A 20,103-nucleotide genomic window follows, 5' to 3' on the forward strand; every position below is an offset into this window, starting at 1 on the left:
CCCTTAAAATTCTATTGGAATTTTGATTAATCTGGGGAAAATTTTTATTTTTATTTTTAGGTATTAAGTCTTCCCACCTAAAATTTTTGTTTATTTATATTATTTGGACATAGACTTGATTATTTTGCTTCTAGACAAATTGAGCCCCTAAGTTGACACTTCAAGGTCTTAAAAATAAAAATTTTTAGCTATGCCTATAGTTATATAAATGAGAATTTTGAGATTGTAGCTTTTCTAATAGCAATTGTAGTCTTTGGTAGTTCTACTTTGGTAGTTCTACAATAAAGTTTACTCCTGAAATATGCTATTAACCAAAACGAAGCCTTTCACTTGTGATATTTAATAAAATATCCCCAATCATTTCATATCACTGATATTTGGAGATAAGTGTAATCTGTCCAATCTGTTCAGACCACTGAAAGTGTGGTCTCTCAGAAACTTACATACCACAACTTACCTACAAAATTACTATAGCTGTAGTTAGGCTAAGCCTCTTGAAATAGAACTCTGTTGAATATTACTATCAGCACATAGGCACAGGTGTTTTCAGAAATAAAGGGGAAAATAATTTATTATGTCAAAAAATTAATTTTAAAGAGAAAGCTCTTAAGCAAAGATATTCCTATAGAAACTCTCTTGCTTTGTTCCCTTAAAGAAATTAACATCCTTCTCAACCTATAGGAATCATTCAGCCTGGATCCCCGAAGTCCATGTAACTCATTTTAATGGCACTCTACTCTACTAGATACTACGGGGAGACTTCCTGGAATGCTCCTCATCTCTAGCGACTGAAGTGGCTCACTCCTAGCATTGCAGATTTCTACTTTGCTGCTTTGGTAGCGCTCCTGATGTAGAGGCATCACGCTCTAACCCAGTCACTCCTCTGGGTTTTCCCTCTTTCTCCAGTGCTAAAGGTTTTACTTTTACATCACCATTAACATGACCAGAAATTTCAGCCATCTAAGGATAAGGCTTGAAATCAGCTAGAAATTCCCGATGCCTAGTCTGGTTGGCTCCTAAGTGGTACAGACTACAGCAAGTAACTTACCCCAAGGCTCCACAACCTTTAGTGGCTACTATTAAGTTCAAAAGAGAACTGATTCTTGGAGTCTCCAAGGTGGGTCTTGACTATTAAATGACTGCTACTCTCTTTGCACAACCGTTACTGACACTCATTTCTTGCTCTCCCAAAATTCCATATCTGACCTACATGTGACCAATTTTTTACCAAAAAGCTTTTAGTGATGGAATGTCCTATTCATCAAGACTGGTAGGGTTATCTCTAAACTTCAAAGCCCAGGATAAGATCCCCTTAAAAAAAATTATTCAGTTAAAGTATCATTTGGAGCCAGCCCTTCTCTTAAAACATAAAAAGACAACTTTAATTATATTTTGAGCTACCATTCCAATTTAGGATGAGAAAAAATTCAAAACATACCTTTTAAATGAGAGAACAAGTAAATGAGAAACCAAAAGAGACAGGTGTGAAATGATCTCATAGCTCATTGAGAGATGAGGAGGACAGGAGCATCATAACAGCAAAGAAGGAAAGGAAAAGGGAAACTGACTGAAAACACCTGCATTCATATTCTCGCCAAGTGCATGTAGTCAGTCTGAAGAAATAAGTGGGATTCAGGCTGAGAGAGTAAGACTTGATTACTTCTAGATGATAACTTAGAATTAGCTTCAGAATGAAATTCTCTCTACTCTCTGCTCCCCCACTGGTTTGCTTCTGCTTTGGGCCACATGCCCCAGTTAGCCTGGTGCCATATTTGTCCTGCACACACATGCTTCTTCCGTCAGCCTGTGAGCTCCTGGGGCAGGGCCTGGACCTACTTTCTTACTCTGTCCCACACAAGAATCAACCTACAGCAGGTGCTTAGTCAATGACTAACAAATTGAATTTTAAATGCACAACTGTTATAGGAGAGGGTTGAGAGAAAAATTCATTAATCAATTATGTAGACAAACACTGTAAAATACACAGGTTTCTAATCACAGTTCCGCATCTCAAGAAACCTCTGTACCCTTCAGAGTCAAGAAACAAAAGCAAAACTGCTTTTGGATGGACTCCGACAGGGATCTAAGTTCAGTGTCAAAGTCTTGTCTTTGAAGTCCCAACTTTCCCTGTGATATATATAACAACAACAATAAGGAACTGGATAGGAGTTTTTCATATAAAAATAGTGATTTAAAAAAATAGAAAATGATCATTCCAGTCTATAGTTATATTCTTTCACAGCTCTGATTCTTTTCCCAACTTAGTCACATCTTAACTGGGCTCTATCCCAATTCTGCCTCCTTTGACATTTTTGCAGCTTGGTGGTAATAATCCAGAATCAGAAAAACAAACCAATTCAGCAAAAACGTACTGAAAACCTATGTTTTATCTGCAAAGTCCCAGCGATCTATAGAGGAAGGACAGTTCTTCCCTGTAAGAATATTCCACTTGAGTAAAGGCAAAGGATAAAACTGAAGAAGAGAGATCACCAATGGAGCAAGGGATAAGAAAGATACTAACAACTTACTGAGCTTCTTTCCCAAGCCAGGCATTTCTTACCTTCTATCTTACTGACTCCATCTGACAGCCATACACCAAGAAATCAAAGCTCATAGCCAAGCTTCTGAAATGTCACATACATCAAAGTAGAGCCCAGACGTAAAGCTGACCTGAGTGCTAGCGAAGTGTGAGGTGGGGAGAAACACACCCTGAACGGCAGTTTCAATGGGAGTGACCAGTGATAAGACACCACAGGAACCACTCAGGAGCACAGCCAAGGGGACACCCAGGATTGCCAAGTTCCTAAAATCACATGTTACAAGAGGCGCCAAACAGTGACACGGGTACATTACCACATGCTTAACTTCAGGGAGAACTTGCAGAGATTCGAATTCTTTAACTTTCGCAGGATCCACATCCTCCTCCAGCTCCCATGTACTTTCTTCGTAAGGCAGTGAGCACCACTTCACCAGGTAATGCGTCACTTCCTAGTGGGAAATGGGAGAGACACTTACATTCTTTCTACTACATTACAGGAATCAGTCCTACACTGACAGACCTACGAAAACCTCCCTACAATACGGCATGCGAATGCCGTGAAAACAAGGACCACATGTTAACGAAACGTGCACAATATCTTCGGCAAGCAGCAAAGACACTTTGGAAGAGTCGAAACAGCACAATACCCACCTCTCCGGTTTCTGCATCCTTGGTGTGGGCCACCTCCAAGATGCGATCAACCTCCACGTAGTCTGGGTTGAACAAGTCTTCGTCAGGCTAAGGCAAACAAAAAAGAAGAGCTAAGAAGTGTCCCCCACCCCTCCAACCCAGCATCCAGTATTTTAAGTGACCCCTCCTCTGCGCCCTATTGGGCGGGAAACACAGAATGAAAAGGTTCGCTTGAAAATAAAGGTCACCTCACCGACATTTCTGCACTGTCCCCAAATCCTCCTCTTCGGGACTGAATTTAAAGAAACGACCACACCTTACAGGTTGCCCCACCAGGGTGACTTTCCTGTTGGTCATTACAGTACTGAGCAAAAATCAGCACGAGGAGGATTTCCAGAGATATCCCTCGGAAACCCAGAATGACAGTTTGTTTTTCTTCTTAATACCAATAACAATAACAGTTAATATTAGAAGGAGGCATGGAAGGGGCTTCAGGGGTACCAATAATGTTTTATTTCCCGATCTAGGTGCTGGTTACACAGAAGTGTTTATTTTGCAAAAATTCACTGGAGCTGTACCCTTAGGACTGCTTACTGTTAAACACACTACGCTTCAAAATAAAAAAAAAAGTGTACTTACAAAATAATAAGATTTAGAAATATTTAATGTGTGTCCGGTGCTTTCATTTTAGCCTATAAGCTACTTTATGGAGTAGCAGGTGTCGTAATTATCTTTACAGATGAGAAAACTGACTCAGAGAGGTTAAATAAGTACTGTGACCAAGGTTGCAAAGCCACATGAATCAGAACATTTACCCGGGTCTTTCTTGCCCAGAAGCCCTCCTCCTGAAGTGCAGGAATGTTCTTATTACCCCTTAAGCTAGAAGGCACTTTAGGAGCTCTCCAGTTTCATCTTCCAATCAACGCAGGAACACCTGTTTTTACAGCATCCCTGGCAAATCCAGCCTCGGATTCAATTATCCCCGTGTTCAGGAATTTATTGCCCTCTGACACGTGACCCACTGCCAAGACAGCTTTACCTCTGCCTGTCCAGTAGTAGCATCATGATCTTTATCATTATTACTATTAAATTACAGCCTAATTTTCCTCCTGTAACTGACTCATTGGTGTGAACTGCTTCCTCTAGAGCAGCAGTAACAAAGTTGATTCGTCCCTATCGGAACACCTCCCTAACCCCAGGTGTTCAATGTTCTTCAGATGCCACGTTTCTAGATCCCTTGGTGATGCAGAGAGCTAACCTCTGTGGAAGAGTGACTATGGGTCGCGCACCACGCTTAGCACTTCTATCAACACTGTGTCATTTAATCCTCCCAGGTAGTCTGTGAGGGTGATAGTATTAGGGGTTCTGATTTACATAAACGGAGGATACTGAGTCTGAAGGAGCTACTGCAATTGGCCCAAGGCAAACTGCTATCTGGTCATTTTCCCCACTCCAAAGTTGTAAAGATCTTTAAAATACCAATGTGTGACATTACATTTACTTATGGCCATTTTCATTATTTCATTCATCCTCGCCTGTCCAGGTAAACCTGAACTTTGATTCTGTCATTTATTCTCCCAGCACTGGGCTTGGTGTTGAGGAGTCAGGCTCTCATAGGCCTCCAGCCCCGTGGGGCGTGGCAACTCACAGCCTTTCCAACCCCACTCTCCTTCACACGCGCCCCCGGCTACCTCATAAAGCGGCTGGAAATAATGGGTATGACGAAGCTCTATTCAAAACTAGGTTATTATTTATTCATAAGAATATCATTTATGCAAGTTATTAACAAAAATGTTGACGAGGTCAAGACTGAAGACAGCGTTACAGCAACTACTCCCCATTCTCACCCCTCGTTCCTTTCATGACGGCCTCCAATCTTCTCAAAAGCCTTTCCTTCCCCAAGAGTATGAATTCCCATTATAGTATTTCTACACATCCTAACACAATTTTCTATTCCCAACCAAGGGGAAAAAATCACTCCCTTGGGAATAAATCAGAAACCAGATTCATGGGGCTTTGTAGGCTACATTAAGTAGTTTGGACTTTATTCCACGACAACAGGAAGTGCTGAAGGGTCTGAAGCAGGAGTGGCACAGAAGACCCTCCTCCCTTACCTGGGCACAAACAAGTGGTGACTGACCACTGACCCTGCGCCTAGTACCACAGACAGGAAGTACGACGAGGAAGACGTGGCCCTGTCTGTCTCGCAGGGCTCAAAATGGAAGACACAGACACGTAAACAAGTCACTACACTGCAAATGCTCACTAAAATAGAGGCGTGAATAAGAAGTTCCAGGAACCGAGGGAGAGTATCCAACAGGGCTTCAGGATGGTTTTTCCAATTCTAGTCCTTCCTTTCCAATTCTCTACAGAGGAACGATGCCATAAAAGACTGTTCTCACAGGCTTTACAACAATCCTGGAGAGGCCTGGGGCCAAACGTTAAGACTAAAGAAAAAGGACTCCATATTGGGACAAAAAGAACACTTATTGACATTATCCTAAAATAGCTTTTTGTCATTTGAGGAAAAGGAGTACAACATGAACAATGAATTGGTAAGAATGTGCAGCAATCTGCTAAAATTTGATGGCATCTCAGTGCACTCTTAAGGTCTAGTATTTGTGACTACGTTTAAAAAATAATTTTTATTGCTTTTTTCTCCATAAGTTATCTGTATAAAATTGAAAAATTACACGTTAAAGAAAATAGAAATCACCACAATCCCATCAAATGGAGACAATTACGTCATCATTTTCACATACACTCAGACATTTTCTATGCATTATTATGGTGATTCTTCTCTCTTGTACCCCCCAAAATGGAACTGTCTCATATAAGAGCTTGACATTTTCAACTAACAATAGTTAACATCACTAAGCCTCTTCCTATGACGTTAATAATTGTCCTCCAATATCATTTTTACTAGCTGCACAGTATTGCATTCTGTGGGATGTATCATAATTTAACAAGTGTCTATTATCTAACATTTGGTTTGTTTTCAATTTTTCACCAATACAAACAACTGTTTATCATAGCTAAGTCTTTGCACAAAGACTTGATAGCTTCCTTAAAGTCAATGGTGGAAACAGAACTGCTGAGACAAAGGATGGGCAAATATTGAGACATGTGATGTCTGCTGTCATCCTGCTCTCCTGACAGGTCATCCTAAGTTATGCTCCCAACCCGTGACGACGACAGTGTCTCTTCCCTACACCTTCACCAGCAGTGGGAAATCTTTATGTTTAAAACCTTCAAATATTTGATACGTGGAAACTAGAAGATTCCCATTTTAATTTGCATTTCTTTGACTGCTAGTGAAATTGACTACATTTTTGTATGGCTGATAAGTAATTTTCCCCTCTTTTCTGAATTCCCCATTAATTTGTCCATTTTTTTCTATTTGGGATTTTGTATTTTTCTTTTTGAACTAGAAGAGCATTTCTTATCATTAAAGCTATTTGTCATGTGTATAGGTATGTGTATCATGCAGGTGTGTATACAAATGTAAATAAGGTTTCCATACTGGAATAAGAAGAATGTATGCCTTGTATGTATGTGTGCACGTACGTAATTAGGGAATACGTCTATGTACATTATGTACTTACTTAAAGATGTATTTGTGGTATTTTCTAACTTACAGGCACTACAGATGTTTTGATATCCAAATCCATCAATCCTTCCTCTTGCTGTAGGTACCATACTTAGAAATACCCAAGTTTATACATTTATTTACTTATTTTCTAACATTTTAGCTTTGTTTTTATTTTTTACACCCAAACTTTAAGTCTTCTTGGAATTGCCCTTTTGGGGAGGGGGGAGGAGGAAATGAAAGAGCTGTGTGCACATTCCTTCTGTGTGTACATTCTGCCCTAGAACGTGACCTAGTTGCATGTTCTTATGAGTTATCAGTTTATAAGGTTTGATCCTTATTCCTTGGTGGATAATTTGTTTTCTTTGGCTTACAGCTGGATAAATCTTGTCACAAATCAGCAGACACCTGAGCAATAGATCTATACAGGACTTCAACTTTAAGAAACTTAAACCTAGTATTTAATACCGCAAGAAAAGCAGTGATCAAATTAGTAAATATTGCTTCACCTCAGTAAAAATGTGCTTCATCTGGGCTTGTTTATTCCTAAATCGCTTGATCTTCTGTGCGATGCGAGGATCCTTTTCGAGTTCTTCCATTGTGGCCCATTTACAGTGCAAGTAGGAACTATCCAAAGACACACAAATTGTGAGACAAGCACAGAACCAGCAAACCATCAAGCTTTAAAGTGTTTCAATAACCAGGTGACTGTCTAACACAGCAGCAGTGGAGTGACTTGCTGTGGAACTGCTGGGCTTAGAAGGGCCTTGCCCTTCGGGACAAAAACAGAATACAAAACAATGCAGCATTTCCAAGCAACTGGTCACTCTGTGGCTTCTAGAGAAACTGGCTCAGAGCAGAGGGAGGGCAGGTATAGGCAGGCCATCGTTAATGCACACTAGTGAAAGTGGGCACACAGCAGAGAAAGAAAGAAAAACCCAAGTGGGGAGAAAAGCATAGGCCATAGGACCGTGGTTCTCCACTCTGGGTGCAAATGGGAACTGCAGAGGGAGTTTTTAAAACATGCCAATCCGTGAGAACTACTCCCAGAGTATAAGCCAACGGGTCTTGAGTGCAGCAAGGACTTCAGTAGTTTTAAAAAACTCTCCAGGTGATTCTACACGCAGCCAAAGTAAAGCACTGCCACCTAAGGTGAACTTGAGCCAGTCAAGGTCTGTGGGTCGTGCCTTAGGGGCCATTCTTGGAAAATATAAAAGATAATGGTGTGATGAAAGAAGAAGTTCTATTCATTTAAAATACACATACAAATAATACATTAAATAGACGTACAAATTCCTATACTTGACGTAGAACAGCTCCAAGTCGAATGGGGGTTCTCCCGGGTGAACCTGTAACCAAAAGCAAGCAGTTATCAGCCCAGTTCCCCATGGATCACCCTTACGTGTCAAACGAAAAAGGTAAATCAATACTTCTGCCTGCTTTTAGAACATATTTCTCGAGGACATTTTCATTTTCCCAGGTCTTTTTCTGACAGGTCTGGAGCAGGCTTTCTAAAGGCTGAACACACAGTAAGCTATAAGGTTAGAAAAAAAAAATGATCCTCCTCGTGTCATTCTTAGGTCCAGGCTGGGAGAGCATTCAGCTGATAAAGCCAAACTGGCCCAGGGCTCTGAGAGCTGGTGCAGAAGTGAGGACATGCATTTCTGGCGTCCTCCCAACCGCCCCCCACAAACTCCAGTGATGTTCACTCTCAAGGTAAGGAAGTTTACTTTCATAAATACTTGAGGTAAAGATGAAACTATGCCTTCACTGGCACCGGCATACTCTTTCACGCCAGAAATGTTCTCTAGAGGTTCTCTGCACAGCCCTGAGATGTTGAAAGGAAAAGATGTTTTCACTGGGAGTCTTTTCCCATCTCTTCTTCTTGGCCCTCTGATGACTTTCAGTGGGCTAGGGCAACTAAAGGATCAATACCTTTTGCTAGGATCATAAGGAAAAAAAACATCGGTTTGGGCCATACTCAAATATTTCAGAATTTTATGTCTTAAAATCTTTCATGGAGGTGAAAATAAGTGTCAACTAGCCAAACAGTGTTCTTGCCTAGCTCTCAGTCCAGCCAAGAATGACCACTCCAGAAACATCTCTCCACAGAGGGTGTAAACTGCGCTAGTGATATACAAGCCAGAAACATCAGCCACGAACCTCCTGGACAGTCTTAGATGCCAGGATCTTCTCAATGATGTTTGCGTCATCTTCTGGAGGCTCCTGGAGATGGAGGTTAAAGAGAGAGACAATTACGGCACCACAGGAGCCATGAAATAATTCTAGAAGAAATACTGTAATAGGCACTACTTTGTCCAAAAGGTCACCTTTGAGTACTGAGGTCTCCCTCCTATCAGCCCACAGAGTGATCAAAAGATCACACACATTCTAACCTCTGGGCATAACACCCTATCACCTTCCCCTCCCAAGTGAGCAGGGAAGTTATTCTGCTTCTTTTTTTTTTTTTTTTTTTTTTTTTTTTTTTTTTGCGGTATGTGGGCCTCTCACTGCCGCGGCCTCTCCCGCCGCGGAGCACAGGCTCCGGACGCGCAGGCTCAACGGCCACGGCTCACGGGACCAACCGCTCCACGGCATGCGGGATCCTCCCAAACCGGGGCACGAACCCGCGTCCCCTGCATCGGCAGGCAGACTCTCAACCACTGCGCCACCAGGGAAGCCCTCTGCTTCTTGATTTGCTTCAGATTCTTCATTTCAGATCTGCCTTTAGCATCTTTAAAATTGACCCTAAGACTTCTCTTCTCTGCCAAAACTGCTTACATGTTGCTGCATAAATTTTCAGAAAGGCCTAACATAGAAGAGCCTGGGGGCTTTAGAATCAGAGGGTCCCAATTCTGACACAATCCAGCTATTGACTTTGGGCTAGTCAATTAACACCTCTTAGTTCCAAGTCTATTAAAATAGGAGTTAAAAACACATATCTCACTGGGTTACTGGGAGGATAAAACGGCATGTGAAAACATTTTTTGGACAGTAAGCGCTATGCAAATGCAAAGTATAATTATTCTTTACTAAATTGTACCATCTTTCTCCTCTGTACCTGGAAATGGCTTTCTGTTTCACTGATCATCCATTGACTACAAATCCCAACTGGAAACAAATTAACTCCTTCCCTTCTGCCCTGGATACACATCAACATTTCCTAATCTCCATGAAATCTCTTTCTACAGAGTATTTGACTTTAAAAAAAAAATCTGCATTTAAAAAACAACGAACTTAAAAAAGGATGCACTGGATATACAAATATTTCTTTAAAATTTTATTTTGTTTTAACTTTATATAAAGGGTGTCATGGTGGATATAATCTTCTTTAACTTAATATGATATTGCCAATATTCATCCATATTGTTCATGTTGCTTTAGCCATTCAATTTTAATGCTGTATAATATTCTATTGTATTAATAAACCAGAGTCTATTTGCCTTCTTCCTTTGATGGACAAAAAAAAAAAAAAAAGGATGCACTGGGTCACAACTCTCCTGTTAAATGTTCTTCCTCGGACTTTATTTGAGCAGTTTTATTTCCATCGTTTCATATGCACTATATAACCTTTCCAGACCCACTATTTATCACAATATGAGATTTAGAACAGTATATGAAAAGAACACTCATCACAACAACCCTAACTCTCAAAATAACTATTTGGGTTCCTTATCAGAACTTTCCAAAAGGATGGTTTATGCTGCATCTCACTGCCCATTCTAGGGCTCAACTGTCCCAAAGTCATACCATTACAGAAAACATATTTTCTAAGAACTTAAATGAAGCTTTTCCCAGAAAGGTGATGGTAAAAAAAGATGAGTAGGGCGGATGGCAGAAAAGAAGTATGGGAATCAGCAGGCACTGACAGATGCTCCCAAAGGCTACAAATATTTATTACGTCCCCCTGGACACATGGCACTGTGAAGTTAATCCAAAATCACAAGTCTTTTCCACTGCTCAACCAGAAGACAAGTGAACTGGGCCTACCATACAATAGAAGGATGGGGAAGGATACAGATTAAGCTTTTGTTTTCCTGTCAGTATGTTTCTTCTGCTTGATTCTTCTGCACAAGTAAGAAAAGGAGAAGGAGGCAGCTTACTGTGGATTGCCCGTCTTCTCCCACTACAATATAAGCCTTGTGAGGGCAGGGATCTTTATTTGTTTTACTCACTAATGTAGCTAGATACCTTGAAAAAGCCAGGCAACAGTGGGTGATCAGTGAATATTGGTTGAATGCTAAACAACAGGGAAGAGGAAAAGAGACACAGATGGAAATACACAAGGAAAGATAAAGCATTATTCTTAATCTACATCATGTGATTAAAAAGTCTCCCCCTTCTCCATACACCTGGACTTATCTTCTACTGTACAGATGGGTAACTGCAAAGGGCCCAAGCTAGATGTACTTTCCTGAGCAGTAAAATCAATACCCCAACCTTGCAGCCAAACAGAGCTCTGACTATGACAGGTGGGCAGCGAACAAAGGAACAGGGGCTGGGTTACAAAAAACTAGATTAATGAACCAACTTCCTTCCTAACTTCCTATTTCATTTCCTTCCTAAATTTCTCCCACATTATTTATTGAGTGCCTTTTGTGTTTACGCACTGGTCTTATAGAAATAAATGAGCTACAGTCTTCATCATCAAGGAACTGCCAGACATGCTAACATAATGCTTTAAGTGAGGTATGGCATACATACAGCATGCAGAGATCTCAAGGGTACAGTTGTTGAAGTTTAAGTCCTACCAAGATCAAGTTATATAACATTTCCAACATCCTGGAAGACCCTCATGCCCCCACTGGAAGTAACCACTATTCAGACTTCTACCACCATTGATTAGTTCTGCCTATTATTAAGTTTCATGTAAATGGAATCATATAGTGTTTGGTTCGTTCTCCTGTATTACTGTGTAGTATTTTATTGTATAAATACACCACCATTTATTTATCCATTCTATTGCTGAGGAATATTTGGGTTGCTTTCAATGTTCACATAAATGCACTCAGTTACCTTGGATATAACATAGGAGTGAAATTGCTAGGTTATGAGGTTGGTTATATGCTTTTTTTTTTTTTAAATAAATTTATTTATTTATTTTTGGCTGCGCTGGGTCTTCCTTGCTGCGCATGGGCTTTCTCTAGTTGTGGTGAGCGGGGACTACTCTTCGTTGCGGCATGTGGGCTTCTCGTTGAGGTGGCTTCTTTTGCTGCGGAGCGCGGGCTCTAGGCATGCGGGCTCAGTAGTTGTGGCTCAGAGGCTCTAGAACACAGGCTCAGTAGTTGTGGTGCACGGACTTAGTTGCTCCGAGGCATGTGGGATCTTCCCGGACCAGGGCTCAAACCCGTGTCCCCTGCATTGGCAGGTGGATTCTTAACCATTGCACCACCAGGGAAGCCCATGTTTAGTTTTAATGGATATTGTCAGAACTTTTCCCAAAGTGGCTGTAACAATTTTTACATCCAACAGCAGTGTATGGGAGTTGCAACTGACTTGATAACTGTCAGTCTTGAAAATTTTAGCCATTCCCAGTGGATGTGCATTATCATCTCTTTGATTCACATTTCCCTGATAACTAAGGATGCTGAGCACCTTTTCATATGCTTATTGGCCATGTGGATATACTCACTGTGAAGCTCCTGTTCAAGTCATTTGCCTATTTTAAAAATTGTCCTTTTTTCTGACTGGCAAGAGTTCTTTATATTCGAGAGTTTAATATATATCTTTACTTCTCAATAAGAGTCCTCTGTCACAATCCATACAAACATTTTCTACCAATCTATGGTTTGCATTTTCAACCTGTAAATGTATCTTCTGATGAACAGAAGTTCTATGTAATCCACCTTATCAATCTTTTCTCTTATGTATTTTTGTGTTCTGTTTAAGGAATCTTTGCTGCCACCAATGTCATTCATTAAGCCATATATGTGGTTGTAAATCTTCTTGTAGCCACATTAAAAAACAGATGAACTTGATTTTAACAATATTTTATTTAAACTAATATACCCCAAATATTATCATTTCAATGTGATCAATGTAAAATTATTAATGGAATAGTTTACATTATTTTTCTCACACTAACTCTTTAAAAATCTACTGTGTATTTCATACTTACAGCACATCTCAATTCAGACTAGGTATATTTCAAGTGCTTAATAGCCACACACAGCTAAATACAAGCCATGCTGGGCAGTACATACCACTCTATTTTGTTCCATTGTTCTATTTGTTCTTATGGCAACACTACCCTGTCTTCATTGTGGCTTGATTACAAAGTCTGGATTATGGTAAGTATTCCAATTTAGTTCTTCCTTTTCAAGACTGCCTTGGCTAATCTAGGTCTTTTGTACTTCCATCATCAATTTCTATCAGAAAAACACCCTGCTTAGATTTTGACTGGGACTGAACTATAGACATCTTCACAATATTGAGTACATGTATGTCATATATTGCTCTATTTATTTAGGTCTTCTTTAATTTCTTTCAGCAATGTTTTTCATATAGAAGGCTTGTATCCTCTGAGAGTTATTACAGGGTATCTAATACCTTGATACTATTATAAATGGTATTTTACAATTTTCCTTTCCTGATTTGATGTTGCTAGTTTATAGAAACAGTTTTGTTCTGTTTTTTTTTTTTACTATATTGTAAATGGTGCCAATACATTTGCTCGACACAGGGTTACCACAAACCTTCAATTTGTTAAAAAAAGAGTGCAATATCTGTGAAGTGCAATAAAGCAAACAGCAATAAAATGAGGCATGCCTGTATTTTTTCTTTCATTAATTAATTAATTAATTTTGGGCTGCACTGGGTCTTCGTTGCTGCACGTGGGCTTTCTCTCTAGTTGCAGTACGCGGGGGCTACTCTTCGTTGCGGTGCACGGGCTTCTCACTGAGGTGGCTTCTCTTTGTTGTGGAGCTCAGGCTCTAGGTGAATGGGCTCCAGTAGTTGTGGCATGCGGGCTCAGTAGTTGTGGCGCACAGGCTTAAGTGCTCCAAGGCACGTGGGATCTTCCCAGACCAGGGCTCAAACCTGTGACCCCTACATTGGCAGGCGGCTTCTTAACCACTGTGCCACCAGGGAAGTCCTGTATTTTTTCTTTTTCCTTAGTTCAGTAGCCAGGACCTCCAGTGTATTTCTGAATATAAATGAGAATAATGAAATCTTTTTCTTACTCCCAAATTCAGAGGGAAAGTATTCAATACTGCACCATTTAATATAATATTGGCTGTCAATTTTTATCTACTGACTTTTAAGATGTTCTTTCAGTATTTGGTTTTCTACAGTTTAAGATATGCTTAGTATGGTTTTCTTTTTTACATTTTTCCTGCTTGGGGTTACCTGACATTGAATGTACTGGTGGATATCTTCATCAGTTTATAGGAATTTCTCACCATTCATTTTATCTTCAAACACTCCTCTGATTCACTCTCTCCTCCATGTCTAGGACTCTAATCAGATATGTACGTGTTAGTCCTTTTCACTGCACCCCAATTGTCTCTATCCATTTATGCTTTGCTCTGTTCTTTCCATTCTTTTTTCTGTGTGTCAGTTTAGAAACTTTCTGTTGATCTGTCTTCAAAGTCACCAATCTTATCTTCTACTGTATCTAATCTGCTTTTAAACTCATCCACTGTGTTCTGAATTTTATAAATTGAAAATTTCAGTTTTACAGTATTGATCTGATTCTCTTTACAGATTCAATTCTCAGTTGGAATTCTTTACTTTAGAACTTATTTTGTCCATCTTTTCCTCTATTTTCTTTAACACATTAATCATGGTTATTTAAAAGTTCTTTTCTGGTAGCTCTGTTATCTGGATCGTCTGGGGTCTGCTTCTATTAACATATTTATTTTCTTGATTTTCAGTCAATTTCCCAGCCTTTTCGAATGTCTAATAATTTTTTACTGTATGATGAGTACTGTGAATAAAAGAATCATAACAGCTCCAAACAATATCTTCTACTACAAGTGTTTCCTATTTTCTCTTAGACAAACAGGGAGAAGGAGTGGGTCCCGTTGGTCCAATCAGGGACTGTTGGTCAGGACTGGGTTACTGTTAAGATTCAGTCCATCTCTTGTTTTACCTGTTCCTTGAGTATGAATGTCCAAGGTCACTGACTGTAAGTCCAGCAGGTCTTTTTACTCCTGAGCCCTGAAGTCTCCAATCCCAAGCAGGTTAAAAATCTCTCTTAAGGGAGAGTCAGTTTTTTTTTGCAGTAGACCCATCCTTTTAGTGAGATTTTATCTCCTAAAAGTAACGTGAGACTGTGAGATTTCAATCTGCCTTCTGGCTGACCCACTAACTTCTTGGGCTACCCCAGAATTCATCAAATGTCTCCAGGGGAAAGCTCCCTGTTTTGGGAATTCCTTTAGCTTCCAATCATTTCACCAGCCCTGCATAATCAATCACCAGCAGGGTCAGATGGTTTCTCTTCAACCCAGAATAGTCTCTGTTTGGGCCCAGTCTGATCCTCAGCCCCTGCCCAGAATTGCAGAATGCCTCCAGAGAAGAAACAGTCAGCAACTGTCAGCTCATCTAGGAATAGCTCTTCTCTGTCTGGAATTTTAGTTCATCTAATTCTTGTTGCTTCCACAGCTATCTGATGTCTTTAAAAATATGCCCTTTGCAATTTATCTTTTTTCCCCCCTTTCAGCAAGTGTTGGCCTGCCATGCCCTACTATACCCTTACCTGAGAATAAAATCCTCCAACACTAACTCTTATTTTTGGAGTTCCTTAGGGACTAGTTTTTGGGCTTTCTTTTCTTTTCTATCTATACTCATTCTCTTGGTGATCTCATCTGGTCTCGTGGTTTTAAATACTGGCTACGTTGTGTTGGCTGCCATATTTATTTATCCTCTCCTATGATTACAGACTCTTTTATCTAATTGTTACTTGTCATCTCCACTTGAATATCTCAGAGATATTTCACACCTAAGATGTCCACAAACTAAACTCCTAGTCTCTTAGCCAACCCCCCACCCCTACCCCTTCTACCTACAGTTTTCCCCAGCTGAGTTAAGAGGAACTCTAGCCCTCTGGGTGTTCAAACCAAAAATCCTGCTGTAATCCTGACTCTGTTCTTTCCTCTCCACACACCCTATCTCATCAGCCAAGAAATCCTGTTGAGTTTACCTTCAAAGTACATCAGGAATCCAGCCATTTCTCACCCCCTCTTCTGCTTCTACCCTGGTTTAGACCACCTTCATCTCTTACCCAGATTATTCCCAACTGCCTCCTAAATAGTCTCCCTGTTTCCACTCCTGTCCCACTGATCCATTCTCAACACGACGTTCAGAATGGCCCTTTTTATTAAGTGACTCTTTTGCTTAAACTGCTTAAAATGTTTTTCTTTTAACTTGGAGTAAAACCAAAGTCTCCCAAAGGTCTACAGAAGCCCACAGGATGTGTACCCAGCCTCTCATCTCCTCTGTCACCTTTCGTCTCCTTGTCCGTCCCTCATACACACCAGGCACGTTTCCACCTCCGGGACTCTGCTATTCCCTCTGCCTGAAACACTCTTCTCCCTACACGACTCCCTCACCCCTTTACTTCCTTCACTTCTTGGATCAAATATTACCTTTGTGAGGTCAACACTGACCACCCTACTTAAAACTGCAGGCTTCATTCCTGAATTCCGTATCATGCCTATTCTGATTTTTTTTTTCCCAAACCACTTACCACCATTGACATACTACACAATTTTATTATTTTCAGATTGATTATCAGCTCTCCCTAGTTATTTCTACCCTTTGGAGGTTCTGGGCTTAGCCCTTTGGCTTTCCATCCCACGTAGGTTCAAAATCTGGCAAATATCTGGAGGAGGAGATCGGTTGTGTGTATGCTGCAGGCCTCCTCTCCATTTGCTGTAGGCTCCCTCCACGAGGGCAGGGACTTCTGTCTCTTTTGTTCCTTGATGTTATCTCCAGCACTTAGAACAGTCCTTGGTGCTCAATAGTGGTAGGTGCTCAATAAATATTTTTGAATAAATGATGTTAAGAGATTTTGCAATACAACATGGGAATAGTAGTATAAAGCAAGTGCTATGGGAACACAGAGCCAGAGTACCTGGACAAATTAGGAGAGGCTTTGGAAATGAGTTGGCTGTCTATTAGCATTAAACTTTCATAATTGCTGAGCACCTTTCCTACCTACTCCCAATTCTGTATAACCCAGACTAGCAAGCAAGCATTCATACATGTACACCCATGCTAAAAGAACAACTGTCTCTCCTCACTAGCAGGTTGCTTCAAATAGTCTCTTACTCTTACCTACCATGAAGAGCAGAAAAAGACGGTTTCTGATGATAGGATTTTGATTGCTCTCAGAGTTTTTAACTAGGACCACATCCAAGGAAATGTTAACACGTGGATGAAGAAAGCACGGGACTTTACTCTGAGGATTAAAAGGATGGTGGGTTTAAAGCATTCTTCATTATAGAAAATTTTCAAGTAAAAATTAAGGTATTTGCAATAAAATTTCAATTTATTTTTTGGCACTAGTTGAAGAATAGGGGGAAACACACTAGTATTAAAAAAAAAAAAAATCAGGGCTTCCCTGGTGGCACAGTGGTTGAGAGTCCGCCTGCTGGTGCAGGGGACACGGGTTAGTGCCCTGGTCTGGGAAGATCCCACATGCCAGAGTGGCTGGGCCCGTGAGCCATGGCCACTGAGCCTGCGCGTCCGGAGCCTGTGCTCTGCAACGGGAGAGGCCACAATGGTGAGAGGCCCGCATAACGCAAAAAAAAAAAAAAAAAAAAAAAAAATCAATGGTTATCATCAAAATACTGACAGCAGGTTTTTATCCTATCCTAATAAAAGGGAAAAAAGAGAGTAGCGTTTCCAAAATACACATCAAAGTAGGAAGAAAACTGGAAAATCAGGATTTTTCTTTTCCCTAAACAGAGATTGTGCATAAGCATGACCATGTGTGTATAAACACTCAGTGTATACAGATACACACAGATATAAACTAAATCTGCTTGCCAAACATACTTCCATGACAGCCATCTGTTCTCAACTGCTTGGAGTTTTCTCAAATTATCCTTCAAAGGAGACCATTTTAGTTCATTCACTTTTCATGTAAGAACCTCATGAAATTAAAAATTTATTTTCTTAGGGAAAATTTCAAAAAATTTCAACCCACATACCTCCGACCCTCAACCAACCACCTGATTCACTTCTATTCAGCGAGCTGTAAGGAAAGGCTCTAGCAAGAAGAAGCAACTCCAAAACACAAGCATTTACCAAGTGCCATGGAAGGTCCAAAGTAGCATCCAACAAGGTGCCCAGTCTCAGGGGCTTACACTCAGTGAAAGCAAGATAAAACGTATTTTTCTTAGAAATGTACCAGTGGTAAATTCTAATCAGTGTGACAGTAACCCTAAGTCCGGCAGCAAGAATGCAGAAAGCAAGAATAGCTTGGATTTCACAGAATAGTACTGTTTTAGTTGGGCCCTAAAGAATGGTGGCTCATAAGAGGATTGCAAACAGGAAGGAAACTCGAAATGCATCCAAAGGATGAAAGCACCAGGATATGGGAAGCAGGATGCAGACTTGGAACACGAATGAACCAGTCTTAGTAGAGAAAAGCATTACACAGATTGAGGAGTGGGGATAAATGAGGGTAGAGAGGTAGTATGCAGCCACATTCCTTAAAAAATCAGGCAGGAGTTTTGATCTAAAACAGGAGTTAAGAGGTAACCACCTTAGATTGTTGAGTGGGACACTGAAAAAGGCCAAATACTTCTCTGGTATTATGGGAAAATGAGTCTAGTAATGGATTGGGAAGGACAGGGACCTGGGGCAGGGAACGACAAAAGTGCAAACTGTGGTCATTTGAACACTGGCCTCAGCACAACGGGTGGCAGCAGAAGCCAAGAGGAAACAAAGACAGGAGACAATCTGAGGAAAGGCGTGGGGTGGGGAACGGTGGTGTGGCCAGCGGAGAAATGGGAAGAATGAAAACCATCCTCTCGAGCCGAGTGCATAGGAGCCTAAGCACTGAATCATGCAGGCTGGTACAGAGCTAGAGCCATGCCAGCCAGAAGCTGCTCTGCCAAGGGGCCTGCCCACGGCTGTCGGTGTCAGAGTGAGACATGGATGAACACCAGTGGGGAAACTATGCCAGTATGAAGAACTGGAGAAAACAAGAGCCTGAGAAAAAAGGAAAACACTTCACTCTTGTCTTTCTAATCCAGGAGTTAAGAATCACACCTGTTTCTGTAATAAGTTTTAAGCATATTTAGTCATTATTCACATATTAAATAAATACATGAGAAGTCCAACCGAATGCAAGTCTTTATGTTAGTTACTACCCAACATAAAGTACTACCTATGTTAGGTGAAAATTGTGATAAATTAAAAAGTGAGGCTTGTTTTGTAAAAGTTTACAGTCTAATGGCAGGAACAACCAGGAGTGATATTCAGAACAGAATGGCAGAGGCACTGATGAATCAGAACAGTCACAGGCTGTGAACAAGTGGTGGGAGGACTCTGGGGGACATCAGGCAGAATATTATAAATACTCCACAAAACAGAAGAGGGAAAGTGCCATACTTTCATCTGAATAGTTCCTGGGGGTTAATGTAAATTTGACTTTATTGAAGCTCTTTCATGCCAGAGAGATACATAAAAAAAATGAAAAAAAAAAAAAAAGATTATAAGCCCTACCCTAACGTAGCTCATGGCTTAGATGAAGGAAACAAAAACTGGCAGGTGTTTAAAGGACAGTGACGAAGTTAAACATATTAGAGTTAGACAGAGGAGGGGCACTTATCCCCAGCTGGGGGGGGCGGGCAGGGAGCTTCCTGGGGGAGGTAACAACTGCGCCCAGCCCGCCAGGCACGGGAAAAGACCAGACAAAGCAGAGGGGACCATCTGCAAAGCAGCAGGAGGCGGCACAGGAGAACATCAGGAGTGGATGTCTCTCATTCAAATTCAAGCCCTTCTGTCCCAAAGGCAAAATCATACAAACCACACAAACTGTAGGAGGCAAAAAATGAGACAGCCTTGGAAAAATCTATGCACTAAATGTACCATAACTGTGAAAGTCTGTCTCTGTTCCAGGCACCGACATCAGTTTGACAAAGAATAAGAAAGCAAAGAGTCACAGTCAGGCTGGAAACATACTTCCACCCCTAATCCCATATCCCAGCCAGGGGACGGGCCTCTAGACTCCGAAGCAGGGCTGTGCTAATCTGCCAGTCCTGAGTTAGACTGAACCATGCGTAAAGATGTTTTTAGCAACTCACCACTAGGTGAGCACTGCTGAGGTTGCAATTTAGGGCTGGGACAGGGGCCAGCAGCCACAAAAGTGGGCTGAGCATGCTGATAAGAC

The 20,103-nt window shown here is 40.9% G+C and overlaps 1 protein-coding gene across 1 annotated transcript in view; it reads right to left on the reverse strand.

Moving 5' to 3' along the window:
• The window catches only part of CHD6 (chromodomain helicase DNA binding protein 6), a gene marked incomplete at its 3' end in the record, with an annotated part of 225,047 nt that overhangs the window by 88,656 nt on the left and 116,288 nt on the right, over positions 1–20,103 (reverse strand). Inside the window, exons 6-10 of the mRNA XM_079719317.1 lie at positions 8,922–8,984; positions 8,049–8,107; positions 7,268–7,385; positions 3,191–3,277; positions 2,854–2,988 (exon numbers count right to left, since the gene is read on the reverse strand). Of these exons, the coding sequence (XP_079575443.1) occupies positions 2,854–2,988; positions 3,191–3,277; positions 7,268–7,385; positions 8,049–8,107; positions 8,922–8,984 (462 nt within the window). The remainder of the gene's footprint in view (positions 1–2,853; positions 2,989–3,190; positions 3,278–7,267; positions 7,386–8,048; positions 8,108–8,921; positions 8,985–20,103) is intronic.

The sequence above is a fragment of the Hyperoodon ampullatus genome, assembly GCF_949752795.1.
Source record: "Hyperoodon ampullatus genome assembly, chromosome: 14".
Lineage (NCBI taxonomy): Eukaryota > Metazoa > Chordata > Mammalia > Artiodactyla > Ziphiidae > Hyperoodon > Hyperoodon ampullatus.